The sequence below is a fragment of the Carcharodon carcharias genome, chromosome 16 (genome assembly GCF_017639515.1).
Source record: "Carcharodon carcharias isolate sCarCar2 chromosome 16, sCarCar2.pri, whole genome shotgun sequence".
In the NCBI taxonomy this organism is placed as follows: domain Eukaryota; kingdom Metazoa; phylum Chordata; class Chondrichthyes; order Lamniformes; family Lamnidae; genus Carcharodon; species Carcharodon carcharias.
In genome coordinates, this window is record NC_054482.1 from 25,950,156 (window position 1) to 25,966,853 (window position 16,698).

The window sequence follows — 16,698 nt, forward strand, 5'->3', positions numbered from 1 at the left end:
ACAGCTCCTGTCGAACACAGGGTAAGCAACCTAACTGGACTGAAGGAATTAATGATAACCTTCCAGGCTCTGCTGCAGACAACCTGGGAGAATATATCAGAGAAAAGAATGGGGAAGGTGGGAAAAGAGTCTGTTTGACTGACACAGAGTCAAGGACCAACCAACAAAAAGTCTGTTTGCTTTCTAACATATATGGGAAGGTGATGCACCATGAAAATGGATGTGTCAGAAGTCAATGTCTAAAGGTGAGGTGGTTGTTGGGGGTTGGGGGGGAGGAGGAGGGAGGGAGGGAGGGAGGGATTGGGGGTGGGGGGCGGGGTTTATCTGATGAAGCCATCCAACCAGCGTTGGCAACCCTGGTAAAGCAGTGGATTTCTGCAACTGAACATATTGGTCCACGTAGAACAAGGCGGCACCAAGATTCAATCCCAGCTATTTTCTGAGTTTGCTGATCTCAGCGAAAGTAATTTTGAAGCATAATTAAACTCAGTGTCTGTGGCTTTAAAGGGTGGGTGAAGGTGCGGTTGGGGAGGAAGAGATAGAAGAGAGAAAGAGAGGGTGACAAAGTTAGAGAAATTCAACCAGAGTTCCTGTTTCTAATTTATTTATTTTTTTTTTTACTGAGCACTGTATGAAAATAGACCAGGCAAGAACAAATCATGGTTTGGCTGTGTTGCCTTCTGTGGTTGAATAGCTGTCAATCCTCCATCGAAGCTGGCATGTATAAAAGATAGGAAAATGAGGGGGCTTTTGTCAATGACATGCTCTGCACATCAGGTTGTTATTTTCCCCAGAAATATTAGCTTCAGCCCATCAAAGCTGCAGGTCCTCTCACTGCACTGGCCTCTAATTTACTGAACAGCAATTTCAGTAATTACAGATGGCTGGTTCTCTACAACATTCTTGCCTCGCCTTTCCTCAATTTGTCCTTGCCAAGGATGAGGGTGAAAGTGGCAGCGAAGGGTTCTGTGCTATGTTGCGAGCAATCCTCAAAAAAAGCACATGGCAGGCCTTTACTCATCCACTTTCAGCAAGGATAGATAAAAACCCACTTTCTATGACTGCTTCTTAGTGACACCACCTCCATTACACTGGAAAAATGCTGCACCTGAAATGGAATTACTAGCCAAAGAAAGGATTCCAATTACTGGCACCCAATGTTACAAGCCTGTCAAAGGACTCAAATTACAAATATAATTGCTCCTTGGCAATTTTTCCCATCTGTCCCAAGGAGTAAAGCTTAGAGTCAAACATGTGCACTGTTACAATCCACCCACACAAATTTTAGAAGTCCCTGTGATGAACTGAAAAAAAAAAAATTGGAATCTGAATCTCCGATTGCTGTGGACTTGGTGAAAGTTTGGAGAAAATCAATTTTGCACAGAGCTGTTCCACATGTATAACCTCTGGCCCAGTCACTACCTCCATAAATCACAGCTGTTAAACCTACTCTAAAAGGAGAGGGCTTCATTTTTCAGTAAATTCATTTCTTGGGAGCTGTAGCCCCGGCTCCCCTGCCCCACCTTATCCAACTCTCAAAAAGAAAACGGCATCAGCAGCGTTAAGTGCTCCTTGCATTGAAACGCAAAACCCCCAAGGCAAACATTACACTTATACACAAAACATCTGCTCCTGGCAGCAAGGCTGCAGGGGAGGAATTACATCCATGTGTTAGAAATCGATGGCTTCTCATCACAGAAACATGCAAGGTCACGATCAACAACTCTTGAACAGCTAAAAAGCCCACAAAATTATGAATAGGGATGTAATCAATGAGACAAAAGACACATCCTTACTAAACAATTTGAACCAATTAGCACTGCATTTGTGAGGTAATAGCTGCCTGGCTTAAAACCTCGGGAACTTACTCCTATTTAATTTAGTAAACAAAATAAGACCACGGTAGATTGCTGAGCAGAATTGTTTAACAAAAAGCAACTTTTTCTTCCTGCCTCAGCATCTGCCCCTTTTGCACTGGGGTACCATCCTACAAGTGCCTCCAGTACCCCAGTCCTGTGACTCTTCTAGAACAACAACAAAAATACCTGGAAAAACTCAGCAGGCCTGACAGCATCTGCGGAGAGGGATACAGTTGACATTTCAAGTCTGTATGATCCTTCATCAGAACTAAAAAATATAGAAATGAGATGAAATATAAATTGGTAGAGGTGGGTGGGAGAGACAGGAGAGCTCAATAGGGACCAGTGATAGGTGAAGGCCAAGAGACTGCCAAGGATGTCAAAGACAAAAGGACAAAGGAGAGTTGACGGTGGTGATATTATGTAAAGGATGTGCCAATGGGGACATTAAGGGTAGCAAGCAGGACAAGCTAGTGGCAGATGGCCCTAGTGGGGGTGGGGGTGGGGGGAGGGGATCGAAATGGGCTAAAAGGTGCAGATGAAACAATAAATCGAAATAAACTTAAAAATAAGTGGAAAAAGAAATATATATTTGTAAAGAAATTATAAATTATTGAAAAAACTGGGATCGGAAAGGGGGTGGGGATGGAGGAGAGAGTTCATGATCTGAAATTGTTGAATTCAATATTAAGTCTAGAAGACTGTAAAGTACGTAGTCAGAAGATGAGGTGCTGTTCCTCCAGTTTACATTGAACTTCACCGGAACATTGCAGCAGACCAAGGACGGACATGTGGGCATGAGAGCAGGGTGCAGTGTTGAAATGGCAAGCGACAGGGAGGTCTGGGTCATGCCTGTGGACAGACCAAAGGTGTTCCGCAAAGCGGTCCCCAGTCTGCATTTGGTCTCTCCAATGTAGAGACCACCACATTGGGAGCAGCAAATACAGTCGACTAAATTGAGGGAAGTACAAGTGAAATGCTGCTTCACGTGAAAGGAGTGTTTGGGCTCTTGGACGGTGAGGAGGGGAGAAGTTAAGGGGCAGGAGTTGCACCTTCTGCGATTGCATAGGAAGGTGCTGTGGGAGGGGTTGAGGTGTAGGGGGTGATGGAGGAGTGGACCAAGGTGTCCCGGAGGGAACAATCCCTGCGGAAAGCCACCAGGGGGATGAAGGGAAGATGTGTTTGGTGGTGGCATCATGCTGGAGTTGGCGGAAAATGATCCTTTGAACGCAGAGGCTGGTGGGGTGATATGTAAGGACAAGGGGGACCTTATCATGGTTCTGGGAGGGAGAGGAAGGTGTGAGGGCGGATGCACGGGAGATGGGCCAGACATGGTTGAGGGCCCTGTCAACCACCGTGGGTGGAAAACCTCAGTTAAGGAAGAAGGAAGACACGTCAGAGGAACTGTTTTGGAAAGCAGCATCATCAGAATGGATGCAACAGAGTCAAAGAAACTGAGAGAATGGGTTGGAGTCCCTACAGGAAGCGGGGTGTGAAGAGCTGTAGTCGAGGCAGCTATGGGAGTTGATAGGCTTGTAATGAATATTGTTGGACAGTCTATTACCAGAAATTGAGACAGAGGTCAAGGAAGGGAAGGGAAGTGACTATTCTACATCATCGACGTTTCAGCAGTCTATTTACACAAACTCATTTATTCTTCCCGTCAGGAATAAAGAGTCTAGCTGGCATTTTTCTCCCCATCTTCCACTGCTCAGGCAGGTTTATCTCCAGCTGCATGGATCATGAATCAAACATGGGGCCTTCCACCTTCACGACGCTTAGCAGTACATCATTTTGTCAATTTGCCAACTAAAATTCGTATTTACAACATCTTTAAAGACGACACAAATGTAAATTTTCTTTCCTACAATATTTCCCAATTATGAAGTTTGCATGCAAGATGGTGCCGGAGGCAGTGAGGCAGCAACAGCTAATCAATAAACAAGACAAGGGGTCAGATTCAACAAAAGGTGTCAACAAATCAGTGCAAAAAATTAACAGCAATTCCTCAGAATTTCCCAGAATTAAATCTGGGGAAGAAGCAACACTCAGTATTTTAAAAGCATCTCAAAGATTTCATTCAAGTTTACAAAAGGTTTGGGGGGGGGGTGGTGGGGGGGAGAGGGAGAGGGAGAGAGAGAGAGAGGAGAGAGAGAGAGAGAGAAACACTAACTGCGGTCGCTTCAGGACTTTTGGAAACAACTGCATAGGCTTGATGACACTGGTGTCACCATCAATACCTTTTGTTATCTTTTAATCGCTTTCCCCAAATGCAGAAAACGTACCACCCAATCCAGAAATCATTAAGACAACTTCACGGACCAGACTATAATGAACTAAAGTGTGAGGAAACTACACTAGGCAGTTGAGTGGTCCGAGCTCCCTTTGTACTGTGGTCCTTGGCATCTCCTCCCAGCTAGTTCCTCCAACGAGATACCAAAAATCGTTGTGTACATGTCAACCCAGCATATAAGATGACTCAATTTTTCCAGCCCCAAAAATCATGTTTTTGCATATACCCAGCATATAAGTCAACCCCCCTTTTCAAAGCCTATACTCCCATTAGTCAGCAACCTCACATTTTTGCCCCACACATGCATGTTTTATTTACTGTATAACTGAGCACAAAGGATCGATATGGGCTGTGTTACGAACATGTGTGGGAGTTTAAGATGTGCCCACACAGACAGAACCCCCACCATAGTAAACAACGAAGAGAAATGAGTCTTCCAACAAAATAAATGAAGTATAAAGCTGGTTTCAATCTAAAAGTCATAACATTTGCTAACTCATCAAATAACTATGCTGCAGTGAAGCCATTTGGAGTCAGTGAAAAACTGATGTGAGAATGGAAGGAGGAATCCGCCCTGAAGATGATACCCAAGACCAAATGAGTCATGTGAACAGGGACCAGCCAATGGCCTGATTCTGCAAAGCACATATTGGAATGGGCCCTTGAAAATGGTTTCACTGTCACCAGAAATGTGACACATACATACACACTTAAATGGACCAAAATCAAACCGTACCCAGGGAACATTTCAGAATGATGGAAGGGATTCCTTTTAAATGAACCTTGTTGCGACTGACCGAAGGGGTTGAATAAAGAAGGAGAGCCAACTCATTGCTTCTCACCTGGGAACATAACTTCCTGAATGGGGCCCCAATTTTGTTAACAATTTAGGGTATCTCTTCCGGGATCATAACAAATTGGGAGGACCTCACCCAGGGACCGGTCATAACAAAGTCAACTTTGATATCTTGACTCTCTCATTATATCCCAGCATCTCACAACAATGGCACAATTGAACTCCCTGAATCCTGCCTTCTTTCTGCAAATTCCAGCCATTAAAAACCAAAGCTTGACATTACCTACTCATGGCTTTCCAATTTATCCCTTCATCATTTCTACTTTTTTCCCCAACCTTAACTGGGCCCTGCACAAAGTGCTATGATCTCCCCCAGGTCTTGGGTTTCTCAATATGAAAGAAAACAGGCAAAGAATGCTATCTTACACAATAAGCAACAATGGCTCTAGACCATGGGAAAGGAAAGAGTTAAGAAGTAACCTCAGAAAGGTAAATATAGCATTTCAAGGCTTCAATAAAGTAAATTGTGAATGTCATTTTAAAATTGCAGCAGCATAGTAGGACCATAGGTTGTAAAAAAAACCTCTTCCTCATGCACAGTTTGATAAACGTCTAGGCTAGTATGCCCGATGGGGCAACAGTCAGTGTCTTTCAGGGAATTCAGGATGTAGCCGGATGAGAATTTCACAAAGTTAGAATACGAGGGGAGGAATAAAGATTCTTGTGTACGTCCAATAGTCAAATAGCCAGGTCATCCATCTTCAATTCTGCTGCTATCCAGTGGCTCAGTCCCCAAACGCTACTGAAACAGAGGCTGAGGTTCCATGTCGTCTATGTTAAGTTACTTTATTGTCACTCTGCTTGAGGTCAGGATAGTACAATTGGTCCTCGAACCTTGGAATTGGAATTGAAACGAAGAAGCAAATTAGTCTGAGTTCTTATTCCAGGTCATTGTGATGAGGACAAGACTGGGTCTAGCTCAGATACCCTCCATAATTGCATAAACCCCTTGCCATTCACTCCAGGCACACACAAATGAGCCCCACTAGGGTTGATGGAATCAGTGGAACTGTAACATCATTGAGCAGAACACTTGAAGGGAGAACAGGCAAAATTGCTCAGCAATAGCCATCAGGGCTAACTGCAACAAGTGCACAAATCCTACCTTTCCACCCCAACAGGGGGACTTCAACTTTTGAAAGGCCTTCCTCATGAGCAATGTACATTTTCTACTGGAAATCACAAAATGCCAACAATGCAAGAAGGGAACTGAATAGTAATATTGTAGGACAGAGTCAAATCCAAACCAAAAGTTACCAGAGGAAAGTTTCCAACTATTCAACACTGAAAGGTTCATTTTGAGTACCCTCAGCTGAGTTTCTGCTCTACTTCAGTCACATTTAAGGTTTTCATTGCTCATACAGCCAGCTTCAATAAAAAGAATCCAGCAGAGCACACCAGAAGTCAAATCTTCCTCCTACCAATCCCTCCCTTTTTTGATTTAAAAAGGCAGTTTCTTCAAACTTACATTTGCTGAACAATTGCAAGCCTCACTGGCTTTGCTCACCTATCTGAGCGCAGGCAGAGCATCTCCAGAAATGACTTCTCTCCTCACCCCCTACAATGCCACATCAAGAGTCCACTGAAAGACCTACCCTTGGTCTGTTGCTCTTCCTCAATGTGTCCCTTGATGACATCATCGACAATGTCAGAGGATGGCACCCAGCTTTTCACTATTCCACTCCACTGCTCCATTGTATCTGTGCAGTCAGACTGCTTTGTCCTTCACCCAGTCTTGCATGTGGTACAACTTGCTCCAACAAAACGTAGGGCAGACTGAAGTGGTTATATTTAGTTCCAATACAAAGCTCTGAACCCTCACCAAATCCACCTCCCTCCCACCCGAGCCAGTTTCGGGCTGAACAGGACTGTTTACAACCATGGCATCCTGATCATAAGGGGAAATTCTGACCTATATCCTCCCCAACACCTCGGCAACATCAGCCCAGTCCCAAACTCAAACCCATCTATCATGAAAAAAATCATCAATGCCTTGTCACTTGACTCCTGGAAATCATTCAAAATGTTAGTGCCACTTCCCATTCCACACCTAATCTATTACTTCCATCACCATTCCCTTACTGACCTCCAATTTAGAAATCTTAACCTTGTGTCCAAATCCATCCCTGGCCTCTGTCTTCCATTTCTCTAAACTCAACTGACACTGCAACCTTCCCCTTGCCCAAACTCTCCATTCCCAAATCCAGCCTCCTGTGCATCTTTACCCCACTTTATCCTATCAAAGAAAACAGTGTTCTCCCTGCACTGGGAAGGATGACCTAGGGGCACAAGCCTCTCTCCATAAAACTGGCAGCTCTGCCATTGCCTTTAACACTACACTATGAACTGGTAACTTCCTTTGTTATTCGCCCCCACCCCTTCCCACCTGACTCTTCTTTGATAAGTTGTACTCTGAATAACCAGTTCCACAAAGTTGACTAAACTCATTCCCTCCAGACAATGGCATACTAGATTCTGACACTTGCAGATGCACACATCATGTGTTATCATGGCTATATGGGCAGTTTGAGGAAGAAGGATTCAGTACCTGGAGTATTAATTCTAACAACAGTCCACAGTATTCTGATGGTTCATGGAAAAAAGAATATGAATGTGTTTTTCTTTTTTGATGACTTGCCTTAAAATTTTAAATGTGTAGAATTACAAGTAACTAAATTCTGCTCAACATAATTATCTTATGATAAAAGCAAAACATTGCAGATGCTGGAAATCTCAAACAAAAACAAAAATACCTGGAAAAACTCAGTAGGTCTGACAGCATCTGCGAAGAGGAACACGGCTAACGTTTCGAGTCAGTATGACACTTCAACATTATCTTATATTACACCTCCCTGAAACTCTGGAAACACCACTCTGGTGTTTTGCTTCTAATGGTAATGTGGCAGCAGGAGACTGGTTTGAACCATACGTTTCAGCTCGACCGACAAGATGCCAATTATGAGTGCGGCAGCAAGGTCGTGCATGCCTTTTCTTCTGGCAACAGCCTAACCCGTACACAGTCTGCGGAAACCCCCTGGTCCTGATTAAAGGGCAGCAGTCGCAGTGAACTCCAAGGGATTCTTTGAAAACAAGACACAAACACAACAACTCTATTCGATGTTACCCTCATCTCCAAACAAAGCAGCAGGAATATCTCACAGGAGGAAGCACAAAGATTGTAGTGCAAACACAGCAGTACAACTCTTTCACATCATGAAGTAAGAGATGTTTCTGTTTCATATCTGATTGTATCCGGCAGAGATTGGATTAAATGCTTGACAAGCCAACTTTAGCCTGGAGGTGCTCTGAACACAGGAGCCTCAGCACAAACCACAATGACACTTCATGAAACAATATATGTGCAAGAGATCATATTAGAGGTTAGTTTTCTTTACTCCAATTCTGAATGCACAACACATATTGGGGTACAGCAAAGTCCTATGGGCATCAGCAGCACCTTGCAAACTGGCGATCCAGTGAAAATAACAGAACAAAATAAAAAAGCAGAAAGCTTTAATAGAATAATCTACATAAGTGAGCAAAGTGGGTCAGATGAAATGCAAAACTGATGAATGCACTGCATGGCAGAGAATGAATGCACACAAAAACAAGAATGAAATTAATGGCATTGAATTGGCAGAGGAGGGCTGTGTCTGGAAGTGACCCTCTTTACAAATCCAGGCAACATGGCAGAACAATTAAAAATACAGCTAAAATACTAGGATTTGTGGTCAAAACAGCAGAGGATAAGTCTCCAAGAATTATGCTGGTGGTCTGCAATGCACTGGTCAGACTCTGTTCAGAGTATCGAGTTCAATTCTAGCACACAAAAAGAACAAGCAGGCGTGAACTGGATGGGGTTACAAAGAAGAGAAACAGGCCTGGTGCTGAATGTAAGAGGACAAATGCCATAAGGAAAGACTGGAAAAATTTGACCTGAACAGTGTAGAAAGATAGTCATGGCCAAGAGAAGCACAACAAATACAAAAATGGTATGGGCAAGGTAAACCCAAAATACGGCTTCAAATTAAGAGAGGAGTGACAATAGGATATCTACTTAAGCTGACAGGAAACAGTTTAAAAACAGACATACTGGTCAGAAATTTATTCAGAGTGATACGAGTATACAAAAACAATAGGAGGACATGTTAGTCCATCAAACCTATCTCAAACACCACAAAGCCCAGAACATCACAACTGGGCACACTGTCTCAGTTCAAATGCAAAATTACAATGTGTGCTAGTGACCCAGTGAACCATGATAGGTAAATCAAGCAAACCCAGTTATGTCCACGTCATAAAAAATTCACTTTCCACTAGGGGTGGTTTTTCAGTCACAGGCATTTGCATTGATTTCCCCCAATGAGAGAGGACACAAATATCATGTATCAATGGTTATTTCTGCTTCTGAATAATGTTCCAGTTCACAGAGGAACATAGGGCTTAGGAGCAAAAGAGCAAGAGTAGGCCATTTGATCCTTTGAGCCTGCCTGCCATCTGATAAGATCATGGCTGGTCTGGTTGTGGTCTCAACTCCACTTTCCTGTTCACAGTCTCAAGTCAAATAAGGATATGTTTCAGTTATTTTTTTTACTGAAGATCTTTGAATTCTAAAAATAGTCCAGCGCAAATTCTCAATGGCAGGAGCCAGAAAACCTTCATACTTCACTGTCATGACACACCACATATTTGAAAAATGTAATTGCTCAAAGGGTTGCAAATAAAACAGTGAGTGATGTTTTCAAACTGGAGAGAAGGGGAACCTAAAGAATGAGGAATTACTTGGTCAACCAGCAATTAGGTGACGGTTAGGCATCATATGGGGAGAAATGTATGGGTGGAGTCTTGAACTGTTGAAAAGATGGGCTTCAGCAGCTGTGGGTGAATCTATAGTGCCCCTGCAACCCCCCAACTTCCCCCTGCCAGGATATTGGTTTGAGTTGTTCTAAAGCTCATGGAATGTACAGAACTATCAAGCAAGTGGAGTTTTTGATTACATCATTTGACTGAGATCACTGTCCTAAATCAAAACATTTTCCCCACTTTCAAAAACAAGTGTGCAAAGCACGCATTTAATCAAATGCACATTTGCCAGACCTCCTACATTCAATGACAAGCCTATATTGTCAAGCAGCTCAACAGCCTCTCAAGAATCTGGTTTCATTGATCGGTTCTGGAGCACTTTACTTTCAGTTAATGACCATTGCAACTCAAAATCAGACACATCTCAAAAACTCTCTTCTAAATTTCACTTTTACATTTCAATTAGATCCCAAGCCAATTAGTTGCTTTTGCTGTCTCAAACTTCTCATGATGGATTTTGTGCCACAAGCCACTTCAAGTCCTTCAGATGAGATGTTAAACAGAGTTCTGTCTCCAGGCCCTGACGGATGTTAAAGATCTCACCCATGATTTGAAGAAGAGCGGGGGATTCTCCTACTGTTCCTGCCAACATTCCTTTTTTAGCCAACGCTACCAGAAAGACATTAACCCATCATTCACCTTCATGCCATTTGTTGCATTTGCTGGCCAGTGTTTGCCAGCACAACAGACACTTCACTGCACAAAGTGCTTAAAGACATTTCAAAATATGGTGCCATGTATATTGTTATTACTCGAGGCTCCCAGTGTTATGGAACACTGCCCACTTTATAGCACCAAGTGAATTCCACAACGCTGAAGCAATAGTCAAAGAACTACACACGTGGAGATCTGCAGTTGATGGAAGTTATCATTTGCAGTGCCATCGATCACCAGCGTAGACCCTCCATGATATTTTAGAAGCCAGAGATGGATAACAAAACCCCATGACTGAACCACATCCTCCGCCAGGGGTAGTATATGGACTGGCTGCTGTGGCATTGTTGCCTTCCTCAGACGGTTCTGGAAACCTCAGAAGACAGCACCACTGCCCACTGCATACCTATGCATGATATCCCATCAGTGGCAGGGCTAAAATCCACGTGAAACACAATAAATCTTTTCACTGTTTAACAGAGGAAAAAGATACCCAGGCAGAACAGCTGGGACCTTTACTACCATAATCCTCATCAACCTCAGGCCCCATTCAAACAACCAGGTGGGCCAGCTCCCATAATTCTTCCCCCCCACCCACCCCTCCAAAAAGCACCACATACATTGTTCTTTTTCTGTTATTAGTAATGTGCACCGTCTTTTTTTTTTGGTCTCCTAACTCAATAAATCCTGCATTTAATAAAAACTGAAACAAATGTAAAAACACCACCACTCCCACAACAAGCGTTTCCGTGGCAGCAGATCTTACTTCTTGAAGAACAAAAGCAGCCCCTATCACTCCAGGCATCCTCGGCTACTTTCCAAATTACAGACTGCAAATTTCAAAGATCACGCAGTGTCACAGCCAATGTAGCAGATCTTTTCACAACCTAATACCTAAAAATATTTGCTAAGACACCATTTCACAAAGCACTTGAAAGTGGAAGCCTGCCAACAGGATAGCAGTTTTTATTAAAAGACCATGGGGGTCCAAGAGTAAACAAAAAAAAAAATACAATTTAAAAAGCCAGGGGAAGCCCCACTCTAATCCGCCTTGACACATTGTGCGTATGCACGTGCATTAACACACACCCCTAACCCACTAGAGGGAATGGAGCATTTCTTAAACAGAAACTGGACTCAAGACAGACAACTGAGGAATTTCCATGAAGATTGGAACCAGATCCACAAATCAAGATGAAACACAGTGGCTCCTTCCTTCCTCAAAAGGAAATGATATGGCACTGTGAAGTTTGATGCTAAGCTACTTGAATTCAAGGCTTCATCATTTTTTATGTTAATTGATCAAGTGGTGGAATCACTACAATTGACTCGAGTTGTCTCAAGGGTGATTGGTGATGGGGGGAAAAGCGGATACCAACCTGAGTACTATCCATTGATGACTCCAGAATTCTCCAATGCATGGGATTCAGAAATAGGCTCAGGCCCAGCAATGATGTTCTCATGTTCAAAAAGTCTGGTAACATGTGCTTGGGCCAAGTACTGGAAGGCATGTGAATCAGCACATTTAGGGAAGGAAGAGAGAAAAAGGGCAAAGGAAAATAAAAAGCAGGGCAGGGGCAAGACGAGGTTAAATGAATCTGCTTCCAGTCCGAGTGCAAACACAGTCTGGCCGCAGAGACGGATAGGGAACTGGTTGCCAGTCTCCATACAGCAATTTCCTCATCTCACAAAGTCAAGCAGAGGTGGCACACTTGCCAAGAGAGTATGAAAGCACCTCTCTCTTGCTCATCCTAATACTAACCAGGGCCATGAAAGGCTTGGGGATCCAGAGGGTATTCTAGGGCACAAAAGAGAAGTTGAGAGAGGTGGGAGGAAAACAAATCATAAAAAAAGGATGAAGAGAAGAAAAACAAGCGCTACTAGAGATGTTAACACTGGAAGAGTAAATATTTAGCGACAGAGGTTTGTCTGCTGCACAACATTCCAGCCTGCTGTGTCAATAGGAAGGTTGCCAACAGTCCACTTAAATCAACGTCAAATCTTTCGAGATGCATGACCTTTCAAAACCACCAGATTGGAGCAGAAATCAAACACACCGACCGGCAAGAGCTGTTGTATCATTCGAGATAATTTACCAGCAATTAACTTTGACTGTTTGTCCTCCTTTTTCTCAACCATGTTTTTGCGATCGAACAGGACTGCAATTTTAAGCTTCCTTCTACTAATTCCTCCTACTTCACACCCACTAACACCCACTGACAAGTCCATTTTCTCCTCATCGTCCATGATACATGTTTACATGGATGAATATGCTGATTCTGATGTGCAATATAGTCTCAATACAAAGACATCTTGACATTGTGCATTCAAGAAAGAACATATTGAATGGTCTAAGGTTTCCCAACCAAGTTGGCCAAACAACCTTCATCCTCTACAGCAACTCCTCAGAGGTATTCATTCAATTCTAGTTTCACAACAGAGTTACCCCCTCATTTTTTTTTAATGTATCGCCTACAAAATGCTCAATATCATATGACTTTAACGGCCTACAATTTTCTCCCTTTCTCTCATACTGGGATACAGTTCTATGGGTCCAAGTAAGCATCTTACTCAAGGTGGTCATCTTCATGTGAGAGCCCGAACATCAAGACTTGAAGGGCTACCATGGTGACTGAAGTGTGCGCAATGACCAAGAACGTAACTGTGCCCGCCACATGCACCCAACCCCACAACCCATCCAGGCACAATGCACCATCCCACAAGATTCACTGGATAATAAGGGAAATGCTGGTAGTTTCTATTTGGCCCACTCCCTAACCCAGATGGTCTGAGCCAACCTGCCATACTCTGATCAAATGCACTGGTCTTGATTGGTTGAGTCAGCACACAACATAGGGGGTCCAAACCTTATGGCAGTGTTGGTTTGTTTGGCTCAGTGTCGCTTCCATGCACAGGCCAACTGCACTACAAACCACTAAGGGGCTGCTTCGTAAAATTGTTTAAGCGGCAAGTGGGTTTGCACTTATCAAAATTCTAATTTAGTCTCGAGTCCCGACTACACTAGGATGGAAAAGAGTCCTATTTCGAAAAGAAGCTGGGGCGCTCACCCCAATGTCTTATCCAATATTTATCCGCCAACCAACATTACTGAACAACAGGTGATCTGGCCATTACTCATACGACTGTTTGTGGGACTTCACTGTTTGCAAATTAGCTGCCGCATTTCCTTCATTACCTTTCAAAAGTACTTCATTGCTTGTAAAGCACTTGACAAGTTCTTTCTCTTTGAGGGAATTGCTCTCGAGTAGAAGTGAAAATTATTCATAAAAAAAGACTTGCATGTTGACATCACTTTTCATGACCTCAGGATGTCCTAGAGTACTTTACAGCCAGTGAAGCAGAATCACTGCTGTAATGTAGGAAGTGCAGCAGCTGATCAACGTACAGCAAGTTCCCACATACACCAATGTGATAATGACCAGACAATCTGTTTTTAATGATGCTGGTTGAGGGATAAATATTGGTTGTGACTCTGGGGAGAACTCCCCTGCTCTTCTTCAAAATAGCGCCACTGGATCTTATACCCCCATATATTCCCCCAAAAATATGTTATTCATAAAATGTATAAAGGCATGTTACATGGGCCATTCAAGTTGACATTACATAAGGTGCAAACCAAATCAGTTTCTTCCAATACAGTATGTTACAACATGTACAACTACAAATAAGATTCAGTTTAAAACCAGTTTTACCCAGTTTCCAGCCCCTTGGTGCACTATGGCTGAAAGCCTTGAGAGAGTGGCCCAATGATCTTATATATCCACCTGCAAGCAAAGACAGGGCCTCACTTTAACATCTCAACCAAACGATCAATAATGCAGCACACTTAGCACTGCACTGGAGCGTGAGCCTAGATTTTCTAACCTCTGGTTTGGGACTTGAACTCTCAACCTCTTGGCTCAGAAACAAGAGTGCTACCCACTGAGCCAAAACCGACACAAAGAACTTCATTCCTGAGTATTATTCAGTAAACCTGCTAGGATATGCAGATGTGTCAACATTTAGTAACATTGGGCGGGAGGACTGTTATTTAAAGCACAAATTAAAAATCAGTCAACTGTTCTGCTTACACCTAATGCACTACAGCAGCAAATCTGTTGAGACATTGAACAAAATCCTACTCTAATTGGCAGTCGAAGCAGAAAGGAGATAAATCCAGGTCAACTTACGCAACCATCTCGCATAACTACAAATTACAAAATGGGCACCAAAGCACCAAGTCGTTTGCTCAAACATAAAATCTCTCAAGCCCTGCTCAGCTCTGCTATTCAATCTATCCCTCCCTCAGAAACAATGCAACCCTTGTATGTATCTCAGGGAGTATCCATTACCTATGGGACGAATGCAGTTCTCAGCTCTACAAACATTAGCACAATTCCTAGGTGTTCGCTCTGTGCAAAAGCATGCCTCACCAATGCGTTCTCCTTTCTTTGCTTGTGCCGGGCTGCCAGCTGACATTCTGGACCAAGTATAATAGGATTCAGTAATCTAATCAGAACTGTTCATTCACCTTACTTGCTGTCAGAACTTGCTGTGCACCAACTGACTGTGTTCACCCACTAACAGTGGATACACCCCAAAACTTAATTCACTAGGCATAGAGTGTTTAGGCACATCCTGAGGGCAATAAACACCATCATAAATGCATGATGACTACATGGATTGAAAATCTGATGCAAAGTAATGCTTTATGCTGTAGTTTCTTTGCCACATTTCACCTGGATGATGGGTACATGAATCAAGGACTTGAAGATTAAAATGTAACATAACTTCAAAAGGAAATTCCAACAACAGTAACTTGAATTTATGTACTGCCTTTAAATCTACAGAAACGTCACCAGGGACACACATTTATAGTAAGTCATATGAGGAGATATCAGGGCAGGTGGCCAAAGGTTTGGTCAACGAGGTAGCTTTTAAGGTGTCTTAAAAAGGAGAAAGTTGTAGAGGCAGATAGGTTTGGCAGAGGAAATTCCAGAACCTAGAGGTCTGAACCAGTGGGCCGTAGGAAATGGGCCAAGTCAGAGGAACGCAGAGATCTCAAACGACTTTATGGCTGGAGCAGATTATGGAGGTAGGTTGGGGCAAAGCTATGGAGAATAAAAATGCTAAGATGCAGACTTTCAAGAGCCATGTAGGTCAGTCAGTGAGCACAAGGGTGACTGATGAATGGTATGATGCGAGTTAGGATACAGGCAGCAGAATTTTAGATCTGAAAAGATGCACTCCTGCAAATTCCCTACACCTGCATGGTTGCATTTGCTATCTCAGCCAGGCGAGGAACCAAACTTTTCCCCAAAGCCAGTCTTACAAACTTGGACCACACTGGCACAGATCTAAGTCACAAACGTATTCTTCCAGTTTAGCTATAAATTGCAGTTCAATAACATACAAAGGAAAGGCAAAATTATTCTGAAGTCCCCTCCCTTCAACCGGAGCGGAAAGTCGACTCAGATCATTAAATGCACTTCAGCACGAGGGCGACCCAAACTGCCTCCCTCTTCAACCATTCTGTGGCAACTCAAAAACAACAAAGCACATAGCAAATGTGCAATCAGCAATGAAGTATGGATAGAGCATCTACTTACATGCATTCGCCTGTACCATTCTGATGCATTATACATTTTCCTCCATTAGCACATGGCTGAAAGGAGTCACGGCACTGTAATGCTAAGAGAAGAGAAAACCTCTGTTAAACAAGTGCAAAGACAGCATTTTTCAAATTACATCTAACTATTGCCAATTCTTCCTCTCTTACCAGAAGAAAGTCAATTTTTAACATACACCTTTAAATTGCAACATTGTCTATTTCTAGTACTTATATGTAAGAGATTAGTCAGAAATTCATATGATCCTTTGAACTGGGTTCTAGAAAGAGAAATGTGGGAACATTAATTATCTGTTCTCTCAACAGTAATCGCTTCCATTAATATAACGCCTTTAACATGGTAAAACAGCCCCAAGATGCTTCACAGGAACATTATCCTACAAAACTGACACTAAGCTACACAAGGATATACGATAGGAGCCCAAAAACTTGGTCAAAGAGGTTGCCTTTAAGAAGCATCTTAAAAGGAGGAGTGAGAGAGGCAAAAAGGTTTAGTAAGAGAATTTCAGAACCTTGGCATCTGTGTCTTCAGCTGCCTATGGTG

The 16,698-nt window shown here is 42.9% G+C and overlaps 1 protein-coding gene across 1 annotated transcript in view; it reads right to left on the bottom strand.

The window, feature by feature from the left end:
• Positions 1-16,698, bottom strand: part of LOC121288880 (neurogenic locus notch homolog protein 2-like) — a 163,299-nt gene that overhangs the window by 121,783 nt on the left and 24,818 nt on the right. Inside the window, exon 2 of the mRNA XM_041207686.1 lies at positions 16,135-16,216. Coding sequence (XP_041063620.1) covers positions 16,135-16,216 — 82 coding nt within the window. The remainder of the gene's footprint in view (positions 1-16,134; positions 16,217-16,698) is intronic.